The 27,842-nt window shown below is 40.5% G+C and overlaps 1 protein-coding gene across 1 annotated transcript in view; it reads left to right on the top strand.

The window, feature by feature from the left end:
- Nucleotides 1-259: 259 nt before the first annotated feature.
- LOC114644873 (testicular haploid expressed gene protein-like) overlaps nucleotides 260-27,842 on the top strand; it is a 57,828-nt gene continuing 30,245 nt past the window's right edge. The window contains exons 1-4 of the mRNA XM_051929937.1: nucleotides 260-383; nucleotides 3,194-3,224; nucleotides 7,128-7,184; nucleotides 9,401-9,535. Coding sequence (XP_051785897.1) covers nucleotides 365-383; nucleotides 3,194-3,224; nucleotides 7,128-7,184; nucleotides 9,401-9,535 — 242 coding nt within the window. The 5' untranslated portion in view covers nucleotides 260-364. The remainder of the gene's footprint in view (nucleotides 384-3,193; nucleotides 3,225-7,127; nucleotides 7,185-9,400; nucleotides 9,536-27,842) is intronic.

Here is a 27,842-nt window from a genome sequence, read left to right as displayed (position 1 = left end):
CCCGTCAATCCAGTTCAGGGAAGTGGTGGCAGAACCTCTCCTGGCAGCACTAAGCCAAGCCAGAACCCTGCAGCACTGGACAGGGTGGCAGCCCACCACAGGGTCCACACCCGCACACACGGACACAGGACGTGGTCAATTTGACAGATAGTTGTCACTTAATGAGAGGACAGTCACAGAGGAATGCTGCTGCTGCTCGGGTTTCAGCGGAGTTGCTATGGCGTTGAGCCCGCGGCCATCTGCCTGCTAGTTTTACACGGCGCTGCCAGCGCCTAGCGACACACACAATGCGGTATTAAAGGCATCAGCGCGACATTAACTGGGCGCTCCGGTGTCACCAGGGTGCCTTTCTTGGGATTCTTCAATGGCGAGCGCACCAGCAGGTAAGATGGAACTTTGTATTGAGCTGTGGTGGAGTGAAGGATTGAAAGAATTGGCTTTAGAAAGTAGCTTTGTTTGAAATCGGTGATGACAGAAGAACCTGTGGTGAATAAAAACGTCACCGCTGCCGTTAAGTCTGCTGCACGCCAGTCTTGGGGACGTTAACGATGAACTTGACTCTTTGTGCACAAACGAAATGCAATGAAGCCAAGAGCGCGTCCACTAAGCGGGCACCCCGTGGTCACGTGGTTTTAAAGTGCCCCCTTTAGTCTTTAATATGGTCTGCCTGTACGTGTGTGAAGGAGCCGAAGCGCCACTGGCCAGTAACAAATGGGGACCGCAGGAGAAGACGCGAGGGAGATCGCGGAGACACAGGTGATGGGGGGATCGCTTTGACTGAAGAAATAAAAGAAATAAAAAAACAATCTGTTATACAGAACTGTTCATACCCCTCTATCACATAATACCCATAATACCCATATCGATCACATCGTGACGCTCGTACCTGTCAGACCGATCTGTTTATCATTGTGGCATTCCTTTTTTTTTTATATATATATTTTTATTTTATTAATTTTCATTGTAACCATTCCATACAAACAGATCAATTTATAACCCAACAAAACTGAAGACAAATCAATCCCACCCCTGCATTGTGGCATTCCTATCCATCTTAAAGTGTCCTTAAAGCTTTTTGTAATAAATACATTATATTTACTCAGCATTGGATAAAACACACACACACACAAAATACTTCTTTCAAAATCCCCCTGCACTCCCATCATCACCATCGAAATAAACACAAATGGCACCATAACAGACTGCATTCCAGTGCAGAGCATATATATGTGTTATATAGCGCCTTTCATATCTATCTGTCTATGTCCATATGTATGTAGATATTTATTTTTCCGTTGTGACATCTAATTTATAGTAAATGTAAACTTCAAATTTAGTTGGACAACTCACAGCTGAAGTGATTGTTAGGGGCCAAATAGAGCTTATCTGTGTAAGTATGTATAGTAACTGCTATATGGAGACTACCTATCTGTGTCTCTAACTATTGAACATATCGAAGATTTGTATTTGTAAATTATTTGACTGTAAACAGACTTAAAAATAAAATAAAAAACTATTATGTAGTGCCCTATCTATCTATCTATCTATCTATCTATCTATCTATCTATCTATCTATCTATCTATCTATCATATAGTGCCTTTCATATCTATCTATCTATCTATCTATCTATCTATCTATCTATCTATCTATCTATCTATCTATCTATCTATCTATCATATAGTGCCTTTCATATCTATCTATTATATAGTGTCTTTCATGTCCATCCGTCTATCTATCTATTATATAGTGCCTTTCATGCCTGTCCGTCCGTCCATCCATCCATCCATCTATTATATAGTGCCTTTCATGTCCGTCCGTCTATCTATCTATTTATCATATAGTGCCTTTCATATCTATCTATCTATTATATAGTGCCTTTCATGCCCATCTATCTATCTATCTATCTATCTATCTATCTATCTATCTATCTATCTATCTATCTGTCAATCAATCATATAGTGCCTTTCATATCTATCTATCTATTATATAGTGCCTTTCAACTATCTATCTATCTATCTATCTATCTATCTATCTATCTATCTATCTATCTATCTATGTAATGAATTATTATCTATCTATCTATCTATCTATCTATCTATCTATCTATCTATCTATCTATCTATCTATCTATCTATCTATCTATCTATGTAATGAATTATTATTATTATATAGTAACTTTCCTATCTATCTATCTATCTATCTATCTATCTATCTATCTATCTATCTATCTATCTATCTAATGAATTATTATCTATCTATCTATCTATCTATCTATCTATCTATCTATCTATCTATCTATCTATCTATCTATCTATCTATCTATCTATCTATCTATCTATGTAATGAATTATTATTATTATATAGTAACTTTCCTATCTATCTATCTATCTATCTATCTATCTATCTATCTATCTATCTATCTATCTATCTATCTAATGAATTATTATTATTATTATTGTTATTATTATTATTATTATTATTATTATTATTATTATTATATAGTAGCTTTCCTATCTATCTATCTATCTATCTATCTATCTATCTATCTATCTATCTATCTATCTATCTATCTATCTATGTAATGAATTATTATTATTATCTATCTATCTATCTATCTATCTATCTATCTATCTATCTATCTATCTATCTATCTATCTATCTATCTATCGATCTATGTAATGAATTATCTATCTATCTATCTATCTATCTATCTATCTATCTATCTATCTATCTATCTATCTATCTATCTATCTATCTATCTATCTATCTTTTAGAACTTTGGGCACTAAACAGGAACCTAATAAACCTGTCAGATCCATTTTTTAATTCACATTTACATCTACTCACTTAGCAGACGCCTTTATCCAAAGCAACTTACCAATCAGGTCCACATAATCAAGCAAACATCTGTCTGGGGAACTGTTTGGGAACAAGTGTGACAGGGTAAGGTGACAACATTGATCACCACAAGTGAAGATCTCTGAACAAAATACAATTGAGTTACAATTCCATGGTTTTCAACGGTTAGAGAGCAATTCCCCAAACAAAGGGGTCTTTAAACACTTCTTCAACCCACTGAAGATTCAGAGTTTCAAATGGCGGTGGGCAGCCAGGAGCTCTGCATGAAAAGAGTCTGGACTGGCACCGAGGTGGCATCTCTAATTTTTATTTTATGTTTTTTTTTTTTCATAGCTTTCTACTCCAGTGCCTCTCCGACTGCAAGGTAAATGAAGTGTGCCGTCGTTATTGTGACCCCACGTTCTGTAAAAGCCAACATCAACAGTATGGGCCTTCTGTTTGCAGACTGCATGTTCAGTTTTTATTCAGTTCAAGTGAGGATCTCAGAGAGCTTGTGTGTGTGTGTGTGAGAGAGAGAGAGAGAGACTAGGAATACGTACAGTACCAGTGCCCTCTGCTGGCTAATTCCTGTATACATCTAATGTTGTCTGAAAAGACTCCATCTTCCAAGCATATGGTGTATGTCTGCAGTCTGGAGCCTCCACTCTGGAGGTCCAGTTAGGTGGAGTTGACACCAACGGGTGGTCTAAGTAGGTGGAGTCAACTCCAATGGGCACCAATAGGGTTTAGCTGTAGACCTCCAGAGCTCCACCCAGGGTACACCATGGTCAAGATTAGGGGGAGGGTTATTTGACTTTAATAATGCAAGGATTGTTGTGTAAGGTAACTAAACCTACTTGGGGCTCCTGGGTGGAGGCTCTAGACCCCAAACATACCATACTGTACCAAATGGCATATAATATTGACATATGCATTGTATTTGTCATTCTAACCGATGGCGCATCACAAGCATTAACACTGCTTTTACAAATCTCAGGTAGAATTGACTGCAACGAACACCAATAAAGTCTAGCTGTAGACCTCCAGAGCTCCATCCAGTTACACTGTGGTTAAGATTAGGGTTGTGGGAGGCGTTTCTGACTCAAATAATGGCAAGTACCGTTGTGTCAGTTAAGTCCACCTACTTGGAGCTCCTCAGTGGAGCCTCCGAACTACAAAGATAGCAGACTCTACCAAATGGCATATAATATTGACATATGCATTGCATTTGTCATTCCAACAGTTGGCACAGCACACACATTTGTAGTAATGAAATGTGTTACATTTGTCATTTCAATAGATGGCACATCACAAACATTACCAGAGCTTTTATAAATCCCATACCAAATCATGCTTATATGTCTGCAGCCTGGAGCTTTAACCCTGGAGCTTCAAATAGGGGGAGTTGACTCCAATGACTGGTAAAAGTAGGCGGAGTTGACTGAAATGGGGGGTCTTTTGTAGGTGAAGTTGACTCCAACGAGCACCAATGAAGTCTAGCTGTAGATCTCCAGTGCTCCATCCAGTTATACTATGGTTAAGATTAGGGTTGTTGGAGGCGTATCTCACTCAAATAATGGCAAGTACTGTTATGTAAGTTAATTCCACCTACTTGGAGCTCCTGAGTGGAGGCTCCGGATTGCAAAGATACCAGACTCTACTAAATGGCATTTAATATTGACATATGCATTGCAGCTGTCATTCCAACAGATGGCACATCACAAACATTTATAGTAATAAAATGTGTTACATTTGTCATTCCAACAGACGGTGAATCACAAATATTTGTAGCATTAAAATGTGTTGGATTTGTTATTCCAAGAAATGGCACTCAAATAATGACAAGTACTGTTGTGTAAGTTAGCTGAACTTACTTGGAGCTCATGGATGGAGGCTTTGGACTGCCAAGTTACAAGACTCTACCAAATAGCATGCAGTATTTACATAAGCATTGCATTTGTCATTCCAACAGATGGTGCATCACAAACATACATACCACTAAAAGGCATTGGATTTTTCATTCCAACACATGGCACTCAAATAATGGCAAGTAATGTTGTGTAAGTGAGCTCCTCTCACATGGAGGTCCTGGATAGAGGCTTTGGACTGCAAAGGTGACAGACTCTACCAAAGGGCATATAGTATTGGCATAAGCATTGCATTTGTCATTCTAACAGATGGTGCATCACAATCATGCATACCACTAAATTAGATTGGACTTTTCATTCCAACAAATGGCACTCAAATAATGCCAAGTACTGTTGTGTGAGTTAGCTCCTCTCACTTAAAGGTCTTGGATGAAGACTTTGGACTTCAAAGGTACCAGACTCTACCAAATGGCATATAGTATTGACATAACCATTGCATTTTTCATTCTAACAGATGGTGCATCACAAACATGAATACCACTAAAATGCATTGGATTTTTCATTCCAACAGATGTTACTCAAATAATGCCAGGTACTGTTGTGTAAGTTAGCTCCTCTCACATGGAGCTCTTGGATGGAGGCTTTGGACTGCAAACAAACCAGACTCTACCAAAGGGCATATAGTATTAACATAAGTATTGCATTTGTCATTCCAACAGATGGGGCATCACAAACATGCATACCACTAAAATAGATTGGATTTTCCATTCCAACAAATGGCACTCAAATAATGGCAAGTACTGTTGTGTGAGTTAGCTCCTCTCACTTGGAGGTCCTGGATGGAAACTTTGGACTGCAAAGTTACCAGACTCTGCCAAATGGCATATAGTATTGACATAAGTATTGCATTTGTCATTCCAACAGATGGTGCATCACAAACATTTGTGCTGTAGTAACAAAATGCAATGCATTTGCCATTCTAACAGATGGTGCATCACAAACCTGCATACCACTAAAATGCATTGGATTTTTCATTCCAACACATGGCACTCAAATATTGCCAAGTACTGTTGTGTAAATTGGCTCCTTTCACTTGGAGGTCCTGGATAGACGCTTTGGACTGCAAAAGTACCAGCCTCTACCAAATGGCATATAGTATTAACATAAGTATTTTATTTGTCATTCCAACAGATGGGGCATCACAAACATGCATACCACTAAAATAGATTGGATTTTCCATTCCAACAAATGGCACTCAAATAATGACAAGTACTGTTGTGTGAGTTAGCTCCTCTCACTTGGAGGTCCTGGATGGAAACTTTGGACTGCAAAGTTACAGGACTCTGCCAAATGGCATATAGTATTGACATAAGCATTGCATTTGTCATTCTAACAGATGGTGCATCACAATCATGCATACCACTAAATTAGATTGGACTTTTCATTCCAACAAATGGCACTCAAATAATGCCAAGTACTGTTGTGTGAGTTAGCTCCTCTCACTTGGAGGTCTTGGATGGAGACTTTGGACTTCAAAGGTACCAGACTCTACCAAATGGCATATAGTATTGACATAACCATTGCATTTGTCATTCCAACAGATGGGGCATCACAAACATGCAAAGCACTAAAATAGATTGGATTTTTCATTCCAACAGATGGCACTCAAATAATGCCAAGTACTGTTGTGTGAGTTAGCTCCTCTCACTTGAAGGTTCTGGATGGAGGCTTTGGATTGCAAAGGTACCAGACTCTACCAAATGGCATATACTGTAGTATTGACATAAGTATTGCATTTGTCATTCCAACAGATGGGGCATCACAAACATTTGTGCTGTAGTAACAAAATGCAATGCACTTGCCATTCTGACAGATGATGCATCACAAACCTGCATACCACTAAAATGCATTGGATTTTTCATTCCAACAGATGGCACTCAAATATTGCCAAGTAGTGTTGTGTAAGTTGGCTCCTCTCACTTGGAGGTCTTGGATGGTGGCTTTGGACTGCAAAAGTACCAGGCTCTACCAAAGGGCATATAGTATTGACATAAGTATTGCATTTGTCATTCCAGCAGATGGGGCATCACAAACATGCAAAGCACTAAAATAGATTGGATTTCTCATTCCAACAGATGGCATTCAAATAATGGCAAGGACTGTCGTGTAAGTTAACTCCACCTACTTGGAGCTCCAGGGCGGAGTCTCCAGGCTGCAGAGATAGCAGTCTCTCATCTCCAACGCAACTCCAAACAAAAGAATAGCAATAACATCAGCATTAAAATAAGTCTGAGCAGAAAAATATGACTTCTGAGCTGAGCCACAGAAGCAGAAACACTTTGATTTTTTTGATGTTATTTTGATTTGTGGTGATGAACTTGAACGTGAAGTGACAATCATGTTTTTGGCTTTATACGCAGATTCATGGAACTGTCAAAGCACAGGAGTTGTGGGATGGCATGGATTTCAGGTCCTTGGTAAGTCTGTCATAGATGTTACTAGTGGTTTGGAAAATGCCAGCAAATCTGTGCTTATTTCCAATTTCCAGGTCATAAACTAATTGGAGAAGAAAGCGACAGGGACCAAGATAAAAGTCTCAATTCACTACATTCCTGGTCCTTCCAATACTTTTTAATCTGTCTCGAGTCCCTGTGTGTGTGTGTGTGTGTGTGTGTGTGTGTGACATCTGTCAGGTCTTTAGAACATTAGAACACTCGAGACGAACAGGCCATTCAGCCCAACAAAGCTCGCCAGTCCTGTCCACTTATTTCTTCCAAAAAAACATCAAGTCGAGTTTTGAAAGTCCCTAACGTTTTACTGTCTACCACTCTACTTGGTCGCTTATTCCAGGTGTCTATCGTTCTTTGCGTAAAGAAAAACTTCCTAATGTTTGTACGAAATTTACCCTTAACAAGTTTCCAACTGTGTCCCTGTGTTCTTGATGAGCTCACTTTGAAGTCTCAGTCTCAATCCACTGGATTAATTCACTTTATAATTTTATTCACTTCAGTCAGGTCTCCTCTTCATCTCCTGTAACGGCTCAGCTCTTTTAATCTTTCCTCATAACTCATCCCCTGTAGCCCTCAATCAGCCTAGTCGCTCTTCTCTGGACCTTCTCTAATGTTGCTATGTCCTTTTTGTAGCCTGGAGATCAAAACTGCACCCAGTACTCCAGATGAGGCCTCACCAGTGTGTTATAAAGCTTCAGCAGAACCTCCTGTGACTTGTACTGCAGACATCACGGTGCTATATAACCTGACATTCTGTTAGCGTTCTTAATGGCTTCTGAACACTGTCTGATAGTTGATAGCTTAGAGTCTACCATGACTCCTAAGTCCTTCTTGATGAACTCATTTTAAAGTCCCAGTCTCGATCCACTGGACTAATTCACTTCATAATTTTAATCACTTCAGTCAGGTCTCCTCTTCATCTCCTTTAAAGGCTCAGCTCTTTTAATCTTTCCTCCTAACTCATCCCCTGTAGCCCCTCAATCAGCCTAGTTGCTCTTCTCTGGACCTTCTCTAGTGCTGCTATGTCCTTTTTGTAGCCTGGAGACCAAAACTGCACACAGGACTCCAGATGAGGCTTCACCAGTGTGTTATAAAGCTTGAGCAGAACCTCCTGTGACTTGTACTCCACACATCAAGGCGCTATATAACCTGACATTCTGTGAGTGTTCTTAATGGCTTCTGAACACTGTCTGGAAGTCGATAGCTTAAAGTCCACTGCGACTCCTAAATCCTTCTCATAAGGTGGACTCTCGATTTTCTGACCGTCCATTGTGTATTCAAACCTCACATTTTTACTTCCTATGTGTATAATTCTTTACATTTACTGACATTAAATTTCATCTGCCACAAATCTGCCCAAGCCTGTATGCCATCCAAGTCCTTCTGTGATGTTATAATGGATTCCAAATTGTCTGCTAATCCACCTATCTTGGTATCATCTGTAAACTTAACCAGCTTGTTACTTATATTCCTATCTAAATCATTTATATTTATTAAAAATAGCAGTGGCTCCTGCACTGCCCCCTGCTGGTCACCACTCTTAACATCGGCCAATTCTGATGAGGTTCCTCACACCGTCACCCTCTCCTTCCTGTGTCTGAGCCAATTCTGCACCCATCTACACTTCACACCCTGAACTGCCACTTCTTTTAGTTTGATGCCCACCCACTCACGTGGCACCTTATCAAATGCTTTCTGAAAGTCCACATCAATAATCTCATCTGCTCCACTCTGGTCGTATCCTTTTGTTGCCTCCTCATAGAATTCCAGCATGTTAGTAAAACACGACCTCCCTCTTCTGACCCCATGCTGACTGATCCTAATAACTCCTGTCCTTTCCATGTGCTGCTTAATCTTATCCTTAATAATTCCTTTTGTTGCCTCCTCATACAATTCCAGCAGGTCTTACTGAGTGGCCATCTTCTTGAATCTTCACCCAGAACCTTCTTGTTCCTTGTTGTCCACTTGACCTTAATCTGCTTTCCCGATATACTTGAACAGGTTTCTGACACTTATTAACCCTTTCATATTTCTTCTAAGATAGATGCTATATTTTAATGTGGAAAAGCATACCAATTACTATGTAAATCCTAAGTCTCAAACCCCACTTAAGATCCCTGTGGTTCCAAGTGTCCCCCAGCCTTCATTATTGGTTGATTTTCTTTTTCCTCTCTTAAATGCAGTAAGAGGCTGGAATGGGGAAACCAGGAGCCCATCTGGACGCTGTCACAGTACGCCCTGAGAGCAAAGCCTTCCAAAAGAATCGAAATCCTTGCTCAGCCAAAGCCAAACCACCTCATGGAGTCTTTACAGTCCAGGTAATCTGCTGGATGTCTTTTCTGTTTTTCTACAATTGAAAGAGAAATTGTGAGAGTGAGACCCAATAATACTCATGAAAGTCAGTCAATATCCAGGGTTACATAGCATTGTAGGAAACTGGTCCTTACAGTTTTAATGGGACTAATGGTTAACTTAGCATTCATCTTAAAGAAATAGCAAAGGGTTAATATCAGAAACCTGTTCAGGGACACCAGGAAACCAGACAACATGTCAAGTGAACAATAAAATGTACATTGAAATATAAGAATTGAGTCAGTCAGTCAATATCCAACCCGCTATATCCTAACACTGGGTCTGCTGGAGCCAATCCCAGCCAGCACAGGGCACAAGGCAGGAACAAACCCCGAGCCGGGTGCCAGCCCACCACAGGGCACACACACACACACACACCAAGCCCACATTAGGGGCAATTTAGGACCACCAATGCACCTAACCTGCATGTCTTTGGACTGTGGGAGGAAACCCACGCAGACACGGGGAGAACATGCAAACTCCACGCAGGGAGGACCCGGGAAGTGAACCCAGGTCTCCTTACTGCGAGGCAGCAGCGCCACCACTGCGCCACCCTACTCATGAAAGTATGACATGAAAATGAGTGTCACTACCTTCATCATCCTCTGGGATGTGCAGGTTGGGACAGCTTGCAACTCTAATAATAATTATAACAATAATAATAATAAGTTGCATGTATATAGTGCCTTTCACAAACTCAAGGTTGCTTTACACATAGATGGGGGAAAAATAAAGATCACCCAGAAGACAAAAGTTCGTCAAACAGGAAAAGTTTTGATTTGAGATTTAAAGGTGGAGAAAGAGGAGCAAACAAGGAGAGACTTGAGGAGACTTGAGGAATAAGGGGCCAGGGTGGAGAGTCTGGTGTGTGGGACGGTAAGGAGATGACTGCTCTAGGACCTGAGAGAGTGTGGTTGAAATTTAACATCTTATTAAAGAAAGAAATGTCCCCAAACAGGACAAATTGTGTATCAGACAGGAAAAAAGCTGCTGATGGGATCTTTTAATGACTCCTCAGCAAAATGCCTTGGAGGGAGCGTTCTTCAAAAGCAGTCCGCTACAGCCTGGTGAAACAAAGGATAGAGATTCATTTTATAAACTGATAAATTTACATACAGAGTCAATCAATGCATACACTTCACTCTGGATGGTTCGCTGGTTTACACCCAAATGATTTATAGAAAATAAAAGTCTTATATTATTATATTCTAGTTCTTCTTATACCTTTGAGTTGTGCCACCACCCTTGAAATTTCTATCTATCTATCTATCTATCTATCTATCTATCTATCTATCTATCTATCTATCTATCTATCTATCTATCTATCTATCTATCTATCTATCTATCATATAATACCTTTCCTATCTATCTATCACATAGTGCCTTTCCTATCTATCTATCTATCTATCTATCTATCTATCATATAATACCTTTCCTATCTATCTATCACATAGTGCCTTTCCTATCTATCTATCTATCTATCTATCTATCTATCTATTATATAGTGCCTTTCTATCTATCTATCTATCTATCTATCTATCTATCTATCTATCATATAATACCTTTCCTATCTATCTATCATATAGTGCCTTTCCTATCTATCTATCTATCTATCTATCTATTATATAGTGCCTTTCTATCTATCTATCTATCTATCTATCATATAATACCTTTCCTATCTATCTATCACATAGTGCCTTTCCTATCTATCTATCATATAGTGCCTTTCCTATCTATCTATCTATCTATCTATTATATAGTGCCTTTCTATCTATCTATCTATCTATCTATCATATAATACCTTTCCTATCTATCTATCATATAGTGCCTTTCCTATCTATCTATCTATCTCTCTGTCCGTTTGGCTCTTGATTGGTGTGGTCTGGGGTGGGCGTGTCTGTGGTTTCTGCCGTCGACGGCTGCTGCGTGTTGTGAGTATCTCTCTTTTTCTTTTCCTTTTTTTTGTTTGTTTGTTTTAGTTTTACGAATTATTTTTCTGTTTTAAAAGAGGACGCTACGAGATGGCTTATCTCCACACAGTTTTTCTAACCTTTCCAGAAGGCACGCTGTAAGGTTGCTTGTTGATCCGGCGGTCTCGGTGGAGGCCTGCGTTATGGAGGTCGGTAGGGTGTTTGGGTGTAAGAATGTCCGGTCGGCGTCACGTATGAATAAAGCGGTGGTGGTTTTCCTGGACGATGAAGCGCTGGTGCCCCGACTGGTCGAGCAGGGTGTTGTACTTAATGGCGCGCTGATATCGGTGTTGCCGCTGTCGACTCCTGCCCGTAAGGTTATTATTTCTAATGTGCCTCCATTCTTGAGTAATGAAATCTTGCAGCGTGAACTGCGCAGGTATGGTGAAGTGATGTCTTCAATTAGCATGATTCCACTGGGCTGCAGATCCCCTGAATTAAAGCATGTCGTGTCTTTTCGGCGACAGCTTTATATGATTTTAAATAACGCGACTGATGAACTTAACGTGGCCTTAAAGTTCCGAGTGGAGGGTGTGGATTACGTGGTGTTTGTAAGTTCAGAATCGATGAAATGTTTCAATTGTGGTAGAGCAGGCCATAAAGCGATTGATTGTAAAAGAGAGAATGTTTATATAAGTGATGAAGAAAGTAGAGAGAGTGAGTCAGAGACTGAAGAGGAGGAGGAGCTTGAAGAAGATGAGCTGACTGATAGTGAGAATGAATTAGATGAAAAGGAAACTGAAGAGCAAATGGAGCCTGCTGACAAAGATAATGCTGCACTAGACTCTAACCAAGAGCATGAAAATAATAATGAAGGTGTGCTGGCCAAGGCTGGTGATACACCTGTTGATGAACCCAGTGTCCCAGGTGAAGGAGCCTCCGTCCTTAAAGAAGGGCGCACAGCTGAGACTGAGGAGGCCTCCACTGGTCAGGCTGCAGAGGTCTGCGGTGATAAGAATGTCCCCCTGTTCCAAAATGAAGGCTGCTGTAATGATGTAACAGGAGATGATCCATCTCCAAGTGGTGCAGCTCTGCCCACTAATAATGAGACAAACTCAGACATGGCCATTGTTGATGTTAATGGGGAAAATCTTGAGTTGGGACTGGGTACCAAACAAATAGCAAGCAGCAGCAGCAAGGAAATAAAAGTTTCAAAGAGAGCAGGAGTGAGTGAGGCAGCCATGATGGATGTGAGTGTGGAGTCGAGTGGGTGTAAGGAGACATCACAAATAACCACTAGAAAAAGAAAAGAAGCAGTGGAGTCCACCACGGGTGCAAAGAAGATTTTAATGTCTGAAAATCTGTCCAAACAACAAATTGTGCCAGTTAATAAGAAGGATATTGCAGATAGTGGCGAAGGTGTGGAAGGTGAAAGAGAGACTGATTCTGACATTTCTGGTAACACCTTCTCAGTGTTTGGTTTGGAGCCTAAAGGGGGATACAGTACGAAGAGCATCAGGAAGTTCTTGATATATTTAGAGGGAAAGAGGGGTGTTCAAGTACAAGACTATTTTCCGGACCTCGATCTCTTTTTGAGCTCAGCAAAAAACATAAAGCACAATGCAGCTAACTTAGGGTTGGACCAAAAAGAGACCACAAGGTTGAAAAATGTAATGAGCAGAGTGCGCAAGATTCTTCAGAATAAGTCCTGATGGATGGTCAAATCAAGAAAGTGAATCTCTTGGTTTTCGGGTGTGTTGTTTGTTTCTTTTGTGGTGTAAAAATGGCTGAGTTACATGTGGGGACCCTAAATGTGAATGGCTGTCGAGGCAACTTGAAGAGGAACTTGGTCTGTGATTTTTTAAGACAAAAGCACTTAGATGTGGGGTTCCTACAAGAGACCCACTCAGATCTGGAGAGTCAGGCCGCCTGGGTGCAGGACTGGGGAGGGATGGGTTTTTTCAGTCATGGCACCAGTGTGAGTGCGGGGGTGGCAGTGCTGATTAGTAAAACCTCCGTGTTAAAAATCACAAAGGTGACTGAGGTTATGGCTGGCAGACTTTTAGTTGTGCAGGCAGAGGATGGCCCCCACTCGTTGGTTTTTATTAATGTTTATGCCCCAAATAATGGCACTGCCAGGGTGGATTTTTTTGAATTATTACGGGGGATTTTGGATGAATTTAATAATAATGAGATCGTCGTGCTGGGGGGGGATTTTAATTGTACTGAGGACTGGTTTATGGATAGAAATGGGGCCGAGCCGCACTTGGGGTCAGTCCGGATACTTAAGGAAATCGTCGAGGCCTACGACTTGGTGGATGTGTGGCGCTCTCACTTTCCAGCTGACAAACAGTTCACGTGGCTCAAAGGGAGCAAAGGGCACCTCTCGACGGCCCGTTTAGATCGCTTTTACAGTCCTAAACGGCACCTAAATTTATTAACTAACACTCATATCACTCCTGTCGCTTTTTCCGATCACTCTCTGGTTTCTGTTACTTTTCTCCTCCCATCTCCACAAAAATATAAATCATACCGGCACTTCAACACGACTCTACTTCAGGACAGTCATTTTGTGAAATGTTTTAATTTTTTTTGGGAGCAGTGGAGATCCACAAAGCTGCGTTTTGGATCCCTGAGACAGTGGTGGGACATGTCCAAGGTGCAGATTCGACAATTTTGTCAGCAATACACTGAACACGTCACCAAGGCCTGCATTTTAAAAATGAAGACACTGGAGGAGGAGATCACTGAGATCCATCAGACTCTGTTAAATGGCTACTCTGAGGATCTGCTGCACACCCTGACCACGAAGAAAACAACACTACGGGATTTACTGGAGCTTCGAGCTCACGGCGCTTTAATACGTTCTCGTTTTCAACAACTTAATCATCTAGATGCACCTACAAAATTTTTCTTTGCTTTGGAAAAAAAGGAGGCCCAAGGTAAAGTTATTCATGTTCTCCAAACAGATACTGGAGAAGAGCTGAGAGAGCCGGAGGACATCCGGGACTTTGCTGTGTCTTTTTACGTGACTTTGTTTTCAGAGGAGCTGCTCAGTCTCTCTTCTTCAGCCACTCTGTTCAAAGGACTGCCTCACATTTCTGACGATTCTGCCGAATTTCTGGACAGCGACCTCACTTTTCAAGAACTCACAGTTGCACTTAATGGTCTCAATACTGGAAAGACGCCGGGAATTGACGGATTACCGGTTGAATTTTATAAACAGTTCTGGCCGTTATTGGGCATGGATTTTTTTGAGGTTGTACAGGACAGTTTACAAGCAGGGGAGCTTCCGGTCAGTTGTCGGAGAGCTGTCGTCACTTTGCTCCCTAAGAAAGGCAACCTCTCCTTTCTGAAGAACTGGCGGCCCGTGAGCTTACTGTGCACGGATTATAAAATCATTTCAAAAGGATTAGCGACGAGGCTGAGAAAAGTGATGGGCAGCATCATCAACCCCTACCAGTCCTACTGCGTACCGGACAGACAAATTCATGACAACATATTTGTGCTGAGGGACGTCATATCTGCCTCGAAAGCTTTCAACCTCGATGTTGGCGTTCTTTCTTTAGACCAAGAAAAGGCTTTTGATCGGGTCGACCACAAATATTTATTCACAACTCTAAGAGCAATTGGCTTTGGTTTACCATTTGTAAAGTACATCAAATTGTTGTACTCCAACATTTTTGGAGTCTTAAAAATCAATGGGGTGTTAAGCCGGCCATTCGCTGTGACCAGGGGGATTCGTCAGGGGTGTCCTTTGTCGGGGATGTTATACTCCATCTCCATTGAACCTTTTCTTAGACAACTTGAGAAACACCTGCAGGGATTTACAATTCCATTGTGTAAAAATCTAACTTTTAAATTTCTGGCCTATGCAGATGACGTCGTGGTGTTTGTAAATTCTGATGAAGACGTCTCTGCTGTATGTAAATGTTTAGCACTTTTTGAGGGAGCGTCTTCTGCTAAAGTTAACTGGGAGAAGGGGAATGCATATTTATCAGGGGACTGGGCACATCGTCCTCCGCCTGTCTTACCATCAGGGCTGGGCTGGAATAAGAAAGCTTTCCATTACCTCGGGATTGTGCTGGGTGGTGAGGACATTGAAAAAGACAACTGGGAGGGCTGTTTACAACAGATTGAGCTACGATTGAAGAAATGGCAGTGGATTGCGCCTAAGCTCTCTTTTAGAGGAAGAGTTCTTGTTATCAATAATCTCGTTGCCTCCATGTTGTGGCACAGACTGATGAGTGTTGACCCGCCATCAGGACTCTTACACTCCATACAGAAATTATTGGTTAACTTTTTTTGGAATGGAGTGCACTGGCTGAAGAAAGGGCTCATCTGTTTACCAGTGGAGGAAGGAGGACAAGGCCTGATTAATGTCTGCTGTAAGGCGGCTAGTTTCAGATTGCTAGTTTTACAGCGCCTTTTTTTCTCTTTAGAACCCCTAATTTGGAAAAGAATAGCCCTTTCATTTTTCCATAAGATTGATAATTTGGGTTTTGATGTGCAGTTATTGCTCATAGATTTGAGCAGGTTTGATCTCTCTCTGTTACCCAAATTTTATAAGGGAGTTTTACGTACTTGGAGCTCCTTTCTTCAGAGAGTGCCATCCAAGTCCCCTTCACTTTTCAATGAACCCCTCATTTTTAATTCTTTATTCACATGTCCACTGCTTTTTAAAATTAGTTTTGTTAAGAATTTGATCAAAAGTGGCATTGTGGTTGTTTCTCAATTATTGGAGGAGGACAACAAGAGTTTTAAAGATGCCAATGTGTTAGCTTCAAGGCTGGGCATTCGATCAATAAGAACTGTCAATTATTTATTATCATTTATGGCAAAAGACTTCATCAGGCTAAGGGACAGTCAGGGGAACTCGACCTCAGTGCATAACAAGGTGGAGGAGGAGGAGGAGGAAGGCTGCTTTACTGATCTGGAGGTGGAACCCAAATTGAACATGGATGGTGTGAGGGAGGACTCGATTTTAAGGCTTGACGAACAGGAAAATAATTTTTTTCGGTCTTTACCAAAAAAAGATGTGTATGTATACTGCATCAAAGTTTTCCATTTTTCAAGTTTAAAAAATACCATCATGACACCCTGGACTGAAACATTAAATGTAAAAACAGAGGTCAGGCCAGCATGGAGAGAATTTTATAAACCCCCTAATAATAAGAGAGCAGGCGATTTACAATGGAGAGTTGTACACGGGGTCATCGCAACAAATGTATTTCTAAGTAAACTTCGGAGTGATGTGAGCGATAAATGTGCCTTCTGTGGGGAGAAAGAGACTGTTTATCATTTATTTTTATATTGTACGAGACTGAAAACTCTGTTGGTGTATTTTCAGAAAATATGTGAAAAACTTACTGTTTCTTTTGATGTTCAGAGATTTATTTGGGGCATGAAATATAACAAAACATCAAAATCTAAATTTCAACTTTTAAATTATTTGCTTGGGCAAGCAAAGTTAGCCATTTTAAAAAGCCGTAATAATAAACAGTGTGGTACATTACCAGATGAGGTACTGTTTATTTTCAAATTTTATGTAATTTCAAGAATCAAGCTAGAATTTACATATTATAAAACAATGTGTAATATCGAAGAATTTGAAAAAGTGTGGGGAGTGAAGGGGGTGCTGTGCTCTATTGAGGGGGGGGGCAACGAAAAATAAATTTGGAATAACTTGGAAGACCTGGTGTGAAAATTGTAATGTTTAAATGTTAGAAGGATTTGCTGGAGTACTGAATACTAAATACAGACGTGTGTACTTAATGTGTGGAGAATGGGGAGTAGTGGAGGAGTAATGACATTGTTATATGAAAAAATTATTTGTATTGATGTGTTCATGTCTTCTGTTTATTGTGCACAATAAAGTTTATATTAAAAAATTAAAAAAAAAATTATCTATCATATAATACCTTTCCTATCTATCTATCATATAGTGCCTTTCCTATCTATCTATCTATCTATCTATCTATCTATCTATCTATCTATCTATCTATCTATCTATCTATCTATCTATCTATCTATCTATCTATCTTTCTATCTAGCTATCTATTTTATAGTGCCTTTCTATCTATCTAGCTATTATATAGTGCCTTTCTATCTATCTATCTATCTATCTATCTATCTATCTATCTATCTATCTATCTATCTATCATATAGTGCCTTTCCTATCTATCTATCTATCTATCTATCTATCTATCTATCTATCTATCTATCTATCTATCTATCTATCTATCTATCTATCTATCTATCTATTTTATAGTGCCTTTCTATCTATCTAGCTATTATATAGTGCCTTTCTATCTATCTATCTATCTATCTATCTATCTATCTATCTATCTATCTATCTATCTATCTATCTATCTATCTATCTATCTATCATATAGTGCCTTTCCTATCTATCTATCTATCTATCTATCTATCTATCTATCTATCTATCTATCTATCTATCTATCTATCTATCTATTATATAGTGCCTTTCTATCTTTCTAGCTATTATATAGTGCCTTTCTATCTATCTATCTATCTATCTATCTATCTATCTATCTATCTATCTATCTATCTATCTATCTATCTATCTATCTATCTATCTATCTATCTATCTATCTATCATATAATACCTTTCCTATCTATCTATCATATAGTGCCTTTCCTATCTATCTATCTATCTATCTATCTATCTATCTATCTATCTATCTATCTATCTATCTATCTATCTATCTATCTATCTATCTATCTATCTATCTATCTATCTATCTATCTATCTATCATATAATACCTTTCCTATCTATCTATCATATAGTGCCTTTCCTATCTATCTATCTATCTATCTATCTATCTATCTATCTATCTATCTATCTATCTATCTATCTATCTATCTATCTATCTATCTATCTATCTATCTATCTATCTATCTGTCTAACCTTACTTCTGGAACATTCTTTATTTACTTGACCATCTCAGTATTTTTCCAAAGCCAACTCTTATATCGGGAGGCACGGTGGCACAGTGGGTAGCGCTGCTGCCTCACAGTTAAGAGACCTGGGTTCGCTTCCAGGTCCTCCCTGCGTAGAGTTTGCATGTTCTCCCCGTGTCTGTGTGGGTTTCCTCCCACAGTCCAAAGACATGCAGGTTAGGTGCATTGGTGGTCCTAAATTGTCCCTAGTGTGTGCTTGGTGTGTGTGTGTGTGTGCCCTGTGGTGGGCTGGCACCCTGCCCGGGGTTTCTTCCTGCCTTGTGCCCTGTGCTGGCTGGGATTGGCTCCAGCAGACCCAGTGTTAGGATATAGCGGGTTGGATACTGACTGACTCAATTCTTATATTTCAATGTACATTTTATTGTTCACTTGACATGTTGTCTGGTTTCCTGGTGTCCCTGAACAGGTTTCTGATATTAACCCTTTGCTATTTCTTTAAGATGAATGCTATGTTAACCTAAAATTATTCTTCCACACTCCCCCCTTTGGGACTTGTTAAAGTCCCATTAAAACTATATGGACCAGTTTCCTACAATGCTATGCAACCCTAAAATTATTCTTCCACAAGAGCGACAACAACAACAACATTTATTTCTAGAGCACATTTTTATACACATAATGTAGCTCAAAGTGCTTTCTTTACATGATGAAGAAAGAGAAAAAAAGACAAAATAAGAATTAAAATAAGAGAACACTAATTAACATAAAATAAAAGTAAAGTCTGATGGCCGGGGAGGACAGAAAAACAAAAAAAAAAACTCCAGACGGCTGGAGAAAAAATTAAATCTGCAGGGTTTCTAAGGTCACGAGACCACCCAACCCCCTGTAGGCATTCTACCTAACGTAAATGACCTCAATCAGTCCTCATGGTATTCAGGGTTCTCATGGAGGGACTTTATGGTGACAGTCATGTGGACTTCTGGCCTTTAATCCATCAATAGAGGGACTTCATGGTGTCTGATCAGGTGGTGGTGGCTCAGATCACAACAACAAAGAAAACCAGAAAAACAACAGAAGAGAGAGTAGAGGTTAGTATGGATTTTGCAGCCACCATGAATAGTAATGATAATTAATTGAATATACAGAGCATCAGGGTTAAACTAAAATAAAGCTCTGAGAAAGCCATGTTACAGTAATGTGTTTTCAGCAGTGTTCTAAAGTGCTCCACTGTATTAGCCTGATGAATTCCTATCAGTCAGCTATTCCAGATTTGAGGTGCATAACAGCAGAAGGCCGCCTCACCACTTCTTTTAAGTTTAGCCCTTGGAATTCTAAGCAGACACTCATTTGAGGATCTAAGGTTACGATTTGGAGTGTAAGGTGTAAGACATTCCACAATATAAGATGGAGTGAGATTATTTAAGGCTTTATAAACCATAAACAGTATTTTAAAGTCAATTCTGAATGACGCAGGTAACCAGTGTAGTGACGCTAAGACTGGTGTGATGTGCTCAGATTTTCTTTTCCTAGTTAAGATTCTATCGGCCTCATTCTGCACTCGTTGTAATCAATTCATGTCTTTTTTTGGGTAGTCCAGAGAGAAGTGCGTTACAGTAATCTAGTCAACTGAAAACAAAAGCATGAACTAATTTCTCAGCATCTTTCAATGATATAAGAGGTCTAACTCTTGCTATGTTTCTTAAGTGAAAAAATGCTGTCCTAGTGATCTGATTAATATATGATTTAAAATTCAGGCCTTACCCCTAATTTCTTTACCTCCGTCTTGACTTTTAATCCTAATGCATCAAGTTTATTTCTAATAACCTCATTATATCCATTATTGCCAATCACTAAAATTTCAGTTTTCTCTTTATTTAGTTTGAGAAAATTACTACTCGACAAGGAGTGTAAGAGGCTGAGTGAGGTAGAGAGGGGCAGAGGTTTATGTAGGGCTTTGATGGGGAGAAGCCGAATCTTGAATTTGATCTTTGATGGACCAGTGAAGTTGGGAGACAACAGGGGAGACGTGAGCAGAACGCTTTGTGTGGCTGCGGAGTTCTGAGTGTACTGTAGCCTCTGTATAGATTTTGATGAAGAAGGAATTACGGTAATCAATACGAGACATTATGAAACAATGTACCAGAGTCTGAGCATCATTAAAGGACAGAAATGGACGGAGGCGGACAATGTGATGGAGATGATAGAAAGACATTTTGAAAAGAGTCCTAATGTGTAGCTCAAAAGTTAGGTGATAAATCAAACAAAACGCCAAGGAGCAGGTTTGACAAGCGTACTGTCAACAGAGACAGAGAAGTTGGATGCCTTTGAAAGTAGAGAGTTTGGGCCTACCAGTAACTCTAAATCGCATCAAATCAAATTGCTTTTGTCACATTCAGTTCCACACACAGTGCAGTACGTAATGAAATCCTCAGCTGCCTTCAAGGCTGTGCATTAGAAAGAAGAATAATAAAACGGCAATAAATAGTAAAAATCAATATGTACACTGACAACGTTAATAATAATAGCGGTTGATGTACCCACCACATGACGAACCACCCGATTTGGTACCCGAGTGCAGGGGGTGACACCTCAGCACCACACTGGAACAGTGTGAGGTTTTTTTGTGGTGGCACCCCCAAATTATCCCTTGCAAGTTGGAGGACCTACAGCAGGGCTGGATGAAGATTAACGTCATACCCAGGATGGAGCAATTGCAGGTTAAGGGCCCAACGGAGTTGAGTCACTTCTAGCGTTTACGGGATTCTCGTTGCCAGCACAGATCCCTAGCCTCTGAGCCACCATTCCACCCATTAATAACAATAAGTAACTTAATATAGGCGAATTAACAATAGGGCATCATCAGTGGCGTAGCTAGGGGGAGGCAAGGGGGGACATCTGTCCCCTGGCGCAGCATCCAGGGGGTGCCGAATTGATGTTCCCCATTGCATTTTGGCAAACAGGAGGGGGCGTGAAATCTTCAGTTGTCCCCGGGTGCTGAAAACCCTAGATACGCCTCTGGGCATCATGTAGCTTGTATAGGATGTGGATTGACTGTGATCAGAAGCCCCTCAGCACCTCTGAACTTGTCTTCATACAATGGTAGACGTTTCCTGGCCATAGTCTCACGGGGCCAGGCGAGAATACACGTCCGGGGACAGCTCAATAAGAAGTGTGCAGTGAAGAGCGACAAACTCCAGCGCCGCAAAGGCTCCGTATCTTTATAAAACAGCTGCCTTTAATTCCTCCAGTCCATGCACCAAACTCAACCAGTGGGGGTTCAATGAGTGAGCAAAAGAAACTGAATAAAAGACTTAACAATGAGAGGAAATAAAAGGATAACATTGCTGTTATCCAGTCAGGAGCTTCAGTAGTACACGGTCATATTCAATGTGCACACATGTAATGAGCTCTGAGACAGTGGAGACCGACAGACAGACACGTAGACCACCACAGCTACTGGACTCCACAGGTATGAGATGTGCCTCTGTCTGTGACAATATCTTTGTGTCATTTTTAACTATTGTATTACTATATGACATAACAACAGCAAACAGAGTTTAGATTAGCATTGTGGAGAAACGGCGTGTTTGCATTTCCAGTTAGACCGTAATGTTAAATTTCTTTAGTTGTACTCATAAATGTGCAGTCAGACGGTGAATGCTGTGCAGCCTCATCCACGCTTTGTGGAATCGGGTGTTTTGAGTACTGAAATCCGCATCTCCTGAGGCTCTTCGTTATCCACCCTCTTAACAGCCATCCCATTGACGGAGTGTGACACACCGTTTATTACAAATGCATGTTTTGCACTTCATATTTTCATAAATTAAGCGTAAACAGAAGTTTGCTATCTGTCGGACCACAAGAGCGCCTCTGGTCTCTGCAGTTCAAAATCACCGCCCCTACTTTGAGCCCCGCCCCCCTGAGGTGTTGGATTGGCTTAGAAATGTGACACTCATGGAGCCACCTAATTGTTCCCACCCACTTTTAAACAGAATTCACTCCTGGTTGTCTCCTGACCTCAGCACAGTAAAGAAGCTGTTGTTGGGATGGCTGATCCATGCTTTATTGGTGTTGTTAGGCAGATTTGTGGATTCAGGTGTTTTGAGTACTGAAATCCACATCTGTTGAGGCTCTTCGTTATCCGCCCTCATAACAGCCATCCTGTTTGTGGAGTGTGACACACCGTTTACTACAAATGCACATTTTGCAGTTCATATTTACTGTACATAAATTTAGCTGTCACTTCTTTGAAGCTCATGTTGACTCCTACGCTATCATCATAACGCTGAACATCAGAGAGGACACACAGCACCTGCGATGATGTATCGTTCATGTTTGCCATTCGTCCATTGACACCATCCATCAAATGCCAATGTATTATAATCTGATGTTACAGAAAATTTTTTTCCATTGCGTCAGGTTATGTTGATTTTTGAAACAAGTTATGTTATTTTTTTTTTCAAAATGGGCAATGTGCTCTCTACACACGTGACACCCACTTATAAGTCTAGTTAGTCGTTTTTACAATTCATCGTGAACATTAGTTTGCTGCCTATCGGACCACAAGAGCACCTCTGGTCTCTGCAGTTCTAAATCACCACCCCTGCTTTGAGCCTCGCACCCATGAGGAATTGGATTGGCTTTGAAATGTGATACTCATGGAGTTCCCACCCGAGTTCTTTCTGAGTACCTGCTCAAAGGATGTGTCAAATAAACGCTGGGAACGCGTGGCAGCCATGAAGCGTGCGCATACACGTTCACAGAGCGTGAAGCATGAACAAGCGCGACGTGTACGTGAGTTGCAGTACCAGAAAAAAGTCAGGGGGCATAGTGTGATCATGTGATACGTTTCCTGGCCGTAGTCTCACAGGGCCAGACGTGACTGTCTCAAAGGAGAATACACGCCCAGGGACAGCTCAATAAGAAGTGTGCAGTGAAGAGTGACGAAATCCAGCGCTGCAAAGACTCTGTATCTTTATAAAACAGCTGCCTTTAATTCTTCCAGTCCGTGCACTAAACTTAACCAGTGGGGGTTCAGTGAGCGAGCAAAACAAACTGAACAAAAGACTTGATGCTGAGAGGAAATAAAAGGATAACATTGCTGTTATCCGGTCAGGAGCTTCAGTAGCACACGGTAACTGAAGTTTCATATTCAATGTGCACGCATGTAATGAGTGCTGAGACAGTGGAGACCAACAGACAGACACGTAGACCACCACAGCTACTGGGCTCCACAGGTTTGAGATGTGCCTCTGTGATCATGTGACGTCAGAGTCTCTGTTTACTGTCAACTTGTGACAGAAAGCCTCTATGCGGATCCTGCGGGATCGATCTGCGCGCTTCGATATTTGATGAATGGTTCGATGTGGTGAAGCAAAATGCATTCGTGGTGCTTTTATATTCGAGCGTTGCATATTTCCCATCGTAATGACACGATACATTTTAAAAATTTCACATCTTCTGTGCCGTCTTTTTTTTTGTTTTTTTTTCACAGCAGGATCAGAATGTGGAGCAACGTATTTGAGCCACAGAGAAAACAAATAAGGACATGGTGAAAAGGCGTATTTTGTGATTAAAGTGGAAATTTTGGCTTTAATCTGGAAATGTCCACTTTAACCTCTGTAAAAAGAAGCACAAACAAGTATAAAGGTTTGGGGTTTCCGACCCCATATACTCTGCAAAATCGCGGTCAATGTTCACTTTTCAAGTACAACAGACAAACTGGTATGCGCAGGGGAACAATTTATGGGGTGGGACCAGAAACAGGCAGACGGAATGCTGGGAAGGAACCGAGGAGGTGGATGGGATTCATGACATCATCAGAAGGTGACCAGAGGGAAGGAAGGAACGTGGAAGTGGATGAGTGTTGTTTTAGGGAGTCCGGGTGAATTCAAGGCGGTGGTGCTTCATTCTTTCTGTGGAAATAAAGAAAGAGAGGTTAGTACCCCGCCTTTGTCCCCTGGCACGATATGCTACATTGTTTGTTGGGTCTTTAAGTGGCTCCCTGTGCGGGCGTGCGTGACACCTCGTAGTTCACTTTATCATTAAAGTAGACTGTCATAAACGCCATCTTAAAACCGACCCAGTTGTTAATCGCTGCATGCTTCTGTGGCTTCCTCCTAAGCTGACAGCAGCAATCGCCACACAGAACACATGAGCAGACTGGGTCTCAAAACTGGCCTGGGCATCCTTTAACGACTGAGGAGGTGACGAGGTCGACCCACTCGGCCCAATAATCATTGTCATTTTCTTAAAATTTGTGATGAGTATGTGGCTCGCTACTTGCTATGAGCCTATGATATGAACTCGATCTAAACTGTTGCCACATTTAATCTGTACACTGTTGTTTAGACACAACTTAAAATTTGACGACATGCTTAGAAATAAAATTTAATGAAAAATAAACATTTTGTAACCCGGCATACACGTTATTAGAGTACATGTCAAATGTCATGTCCAAGTGCCAGTAGCCATTTCATTTACAATGGAATAAATGATAACCGAGGTTATAATGAAAACCTCACATGATTGAAATGTTCCATTAACATAACGATAAACTAGAAATGTTCCATTCTAATATGAAAAATTCCTATCCTGTGCTTTATAACTTTATTTCATCATAAGAAAAATTGCAGCTGAAAACCATTAATTATCGCTGACGCCGATGACCAGAGAACAATAAAATGCATAATACATAATCTAATAATTGATAGGAGTTTATTAAGAGTTCTAAAAAGAGTTCTAGGCCTAGTCTTACAGTCATATGAAAATGTTTGGGACCCCCTCTCAGCCTGCATAATAATTGACTCTCCTTTCAACAAAGAAGATAACAGTGGTACGTCTTTCATTTCCTAGGAATATCTGAGTACTGCGGTGTTTTCCGAACAAAGATTTTTAGTGATGAAGTATTTAGTTGTATGAAATTAAATCAAATGTGCAAAAATGTGGGTCCCCTTGTCGTTGTGCTGATTTGAATGCCTGTCACTGCTCAATGCTGATTACTTGGTGTGATGAGCTCGTTAAGCCTTGAACTTCATAGACAGGTGTGTCCAATCATGAGACATAAAGGTATTTAAGGTGGTCAATTACAAGTTGTGCTTCCCTTTGACTCTCCTCTGAAGAGTGACAGCATGGGATCCTCAAAGCAACTCTCCAAAGATCTGAAAACAAAGATTGTTGAGTCTCCTGGTTTAGGGGAAGGCTACAAAAAGCCATCTCAGAGGTTTAAACTGTCAGTTTCAACTGTAAGGAATGGAGTCAGGAAATGGAAGGCCACAGGCACAGTTGCTGTTAAACCCAGCAGGTCTGGCAGGCCAAGAAAAATACAGGAGTGGCATATGAGCAGGATTGTGAGAATGGTGACAGACAACCCACAGATTACCTCCAAAGACCTGCAAGAACATCTGGCTGCAGATGATGTATCTGTACATCGTTCTACAATTCAGCGCAATTTGCACAAAGAACATCTGCATGGCAGGGTGATGAGAAAGAAGCCCTTTCTGCACTCACGCCACAAACAGAGTCGCTTGTTGTATGCCAATGCTCATTTAGACAAGATTGATTTTGGAACAAAGTGCTTTGGACTGATGAGACAAAAATGGAGTTATTTGGTCAAAACACAAAGAGCTTTGCATGGCGGAAGAAGAACACCGCATTCCAAGAAAAACACCTGCTACCTACTGTCAAATTTGGTGGAGGTTCCATCATGCTGTGGGGCAGTGTGGCTAGTTCAGGGACTGGGGCCCTTGTTAAAGTCGAAGGTCGGGATGAATTCAACCCAATATCAACAAATTCTTCAGGATAATGTTCAAGCATTAGTCACAAAGTTGAAGTTACTCAGGGGTTGGATATTCCAACAAGACAATGACCCAAAACACAGTTGGAAATCTACAAAGGCATTCATGCAGATGGAGAAGTAGAATGTTCTGGAATGGCCGTCACAGTCCCCTGACTTGAATATCATCGAAAATCTATGGGATGATTTGAAGCAGGCTGTCCATCAAATTGAACTGAACTGGAGAGATTTTGTATGAAGAATGGTCAGAAATACCTCCATCCAGAATCAGACACTCATCAGAGGCTAAAGGAGGACAGCGTCTAGAGGCTGTTAGATTAGCAAAAGGAGGCTAGACTAAGTATTGATGTCATATCTCTGTTGAGGGGCCCACATTTATGCACCTGTCTAATTTTGTTATGATGCATATTTTCTGTTAATCCAATAAACTTAATGTCACTGCTGAAATCCTACTGTTTCCATAAGGCATGTCAGATATTAAAAGGAAGTTGCTACTGTGAAAGCTCAGCCAATGAGAAACAAAAATCCAAAGAATTAAGAGAGGCTCCCAAACTTTTTCATATGACTGTAGCACCATTTATGATAGAGGAATAATAGTTGGAGCGAGCACTATATTTAAGTATTTGCTCAGTGTAAAGCTGTGAATAAACAAATAATGAACTATAATCTAAACTAATTATTAGTACTGAAGAATTTCAAATACTAGATATGAGATAAAATAAACTGCAATAATGTATTTCCTAATCGAAATGTAGCCATATCAAAACAGAAATTGGCAAAAGGCAGTTTTGAGCAAATTTTTCGCAGCAACGTTGTGTACTGACAACTAAAACAATCTTGATGATGTAATATGATATATCATATAGGTGTATTTAAATTGCAGTACCGGAAAGATAATGTTTAGTAGTTTAGAAAATTAATTTTAATGTCAAACGGTAACCAGTACATAAAATTTATTTCATGAAATGGCCAGCCCATGACCAGACCAGAGTCCATTGCCCAAATGCTCTATCTATCTATCACATAGATAGATAGATAGATATGAAAGGCACTATATAATAGATAGATAGATAGTGCCTTTCATATCTATCTATCTATCTATCTATCTATCTATCTATCTATCTATCTATCTATCTATCTATCTATCTATCTATCTATCTATCTATCTATCTATCATATTCCAACTCTCTGCACATTTAAAATCCTTAGATTTATACTTGATATCACTTTCATGATGAAATGCACTAAAGCATGTATGTTACATTTTACAGATAAATCGTTAACTTCATTTAAATAATGAATACTGTTAATAATTACACGCGGTGGTGGAGAGGTAGCACTTCTGCCTCTCAGGGAGTCGCGTCCCTTCTGTTCCCCTGCCTGGAGTTCTTATGTTTTCCTGCCGGATTTCCACACTGTGCTGCGGTTTTCTTCCAAACATAAGCAGATTTGGTGACACTAAATTGACGCCAGTGTGTATGTGAGTGCTTGTATTGACCTTGCGATGAGCTAACGTCTCCGTCCAGGGATTGTTTCGCCTCGTGCCCGATGCTTGCTGAAATGGGCGCATCCCTGGAATGATGAATGTAATCATTAAACATCTTTTTCAGAGATATTGGGGCGAGGTGTCCTCGGAATTTAAT

Source organism: Erpetoichthys calabaricus, chromosome 7 (genome assembly GCF_900747795.2).
Source record: "Erpetoichthys calabaricus chromosome 7, fErpCal1.3, whole genome shotgun sequence".
Classification (NCBI taxonomy): domain Eukaryota; kingdom Metazoa; phylum Chordata; class Cladistia; order Polypteriformes; family Polypteridae; genus Erpetoichthys; species Erpetoichthys calabaricus.
This window is presented reverse-complemented; position numbering and strand designations above follow the sequence as displayed.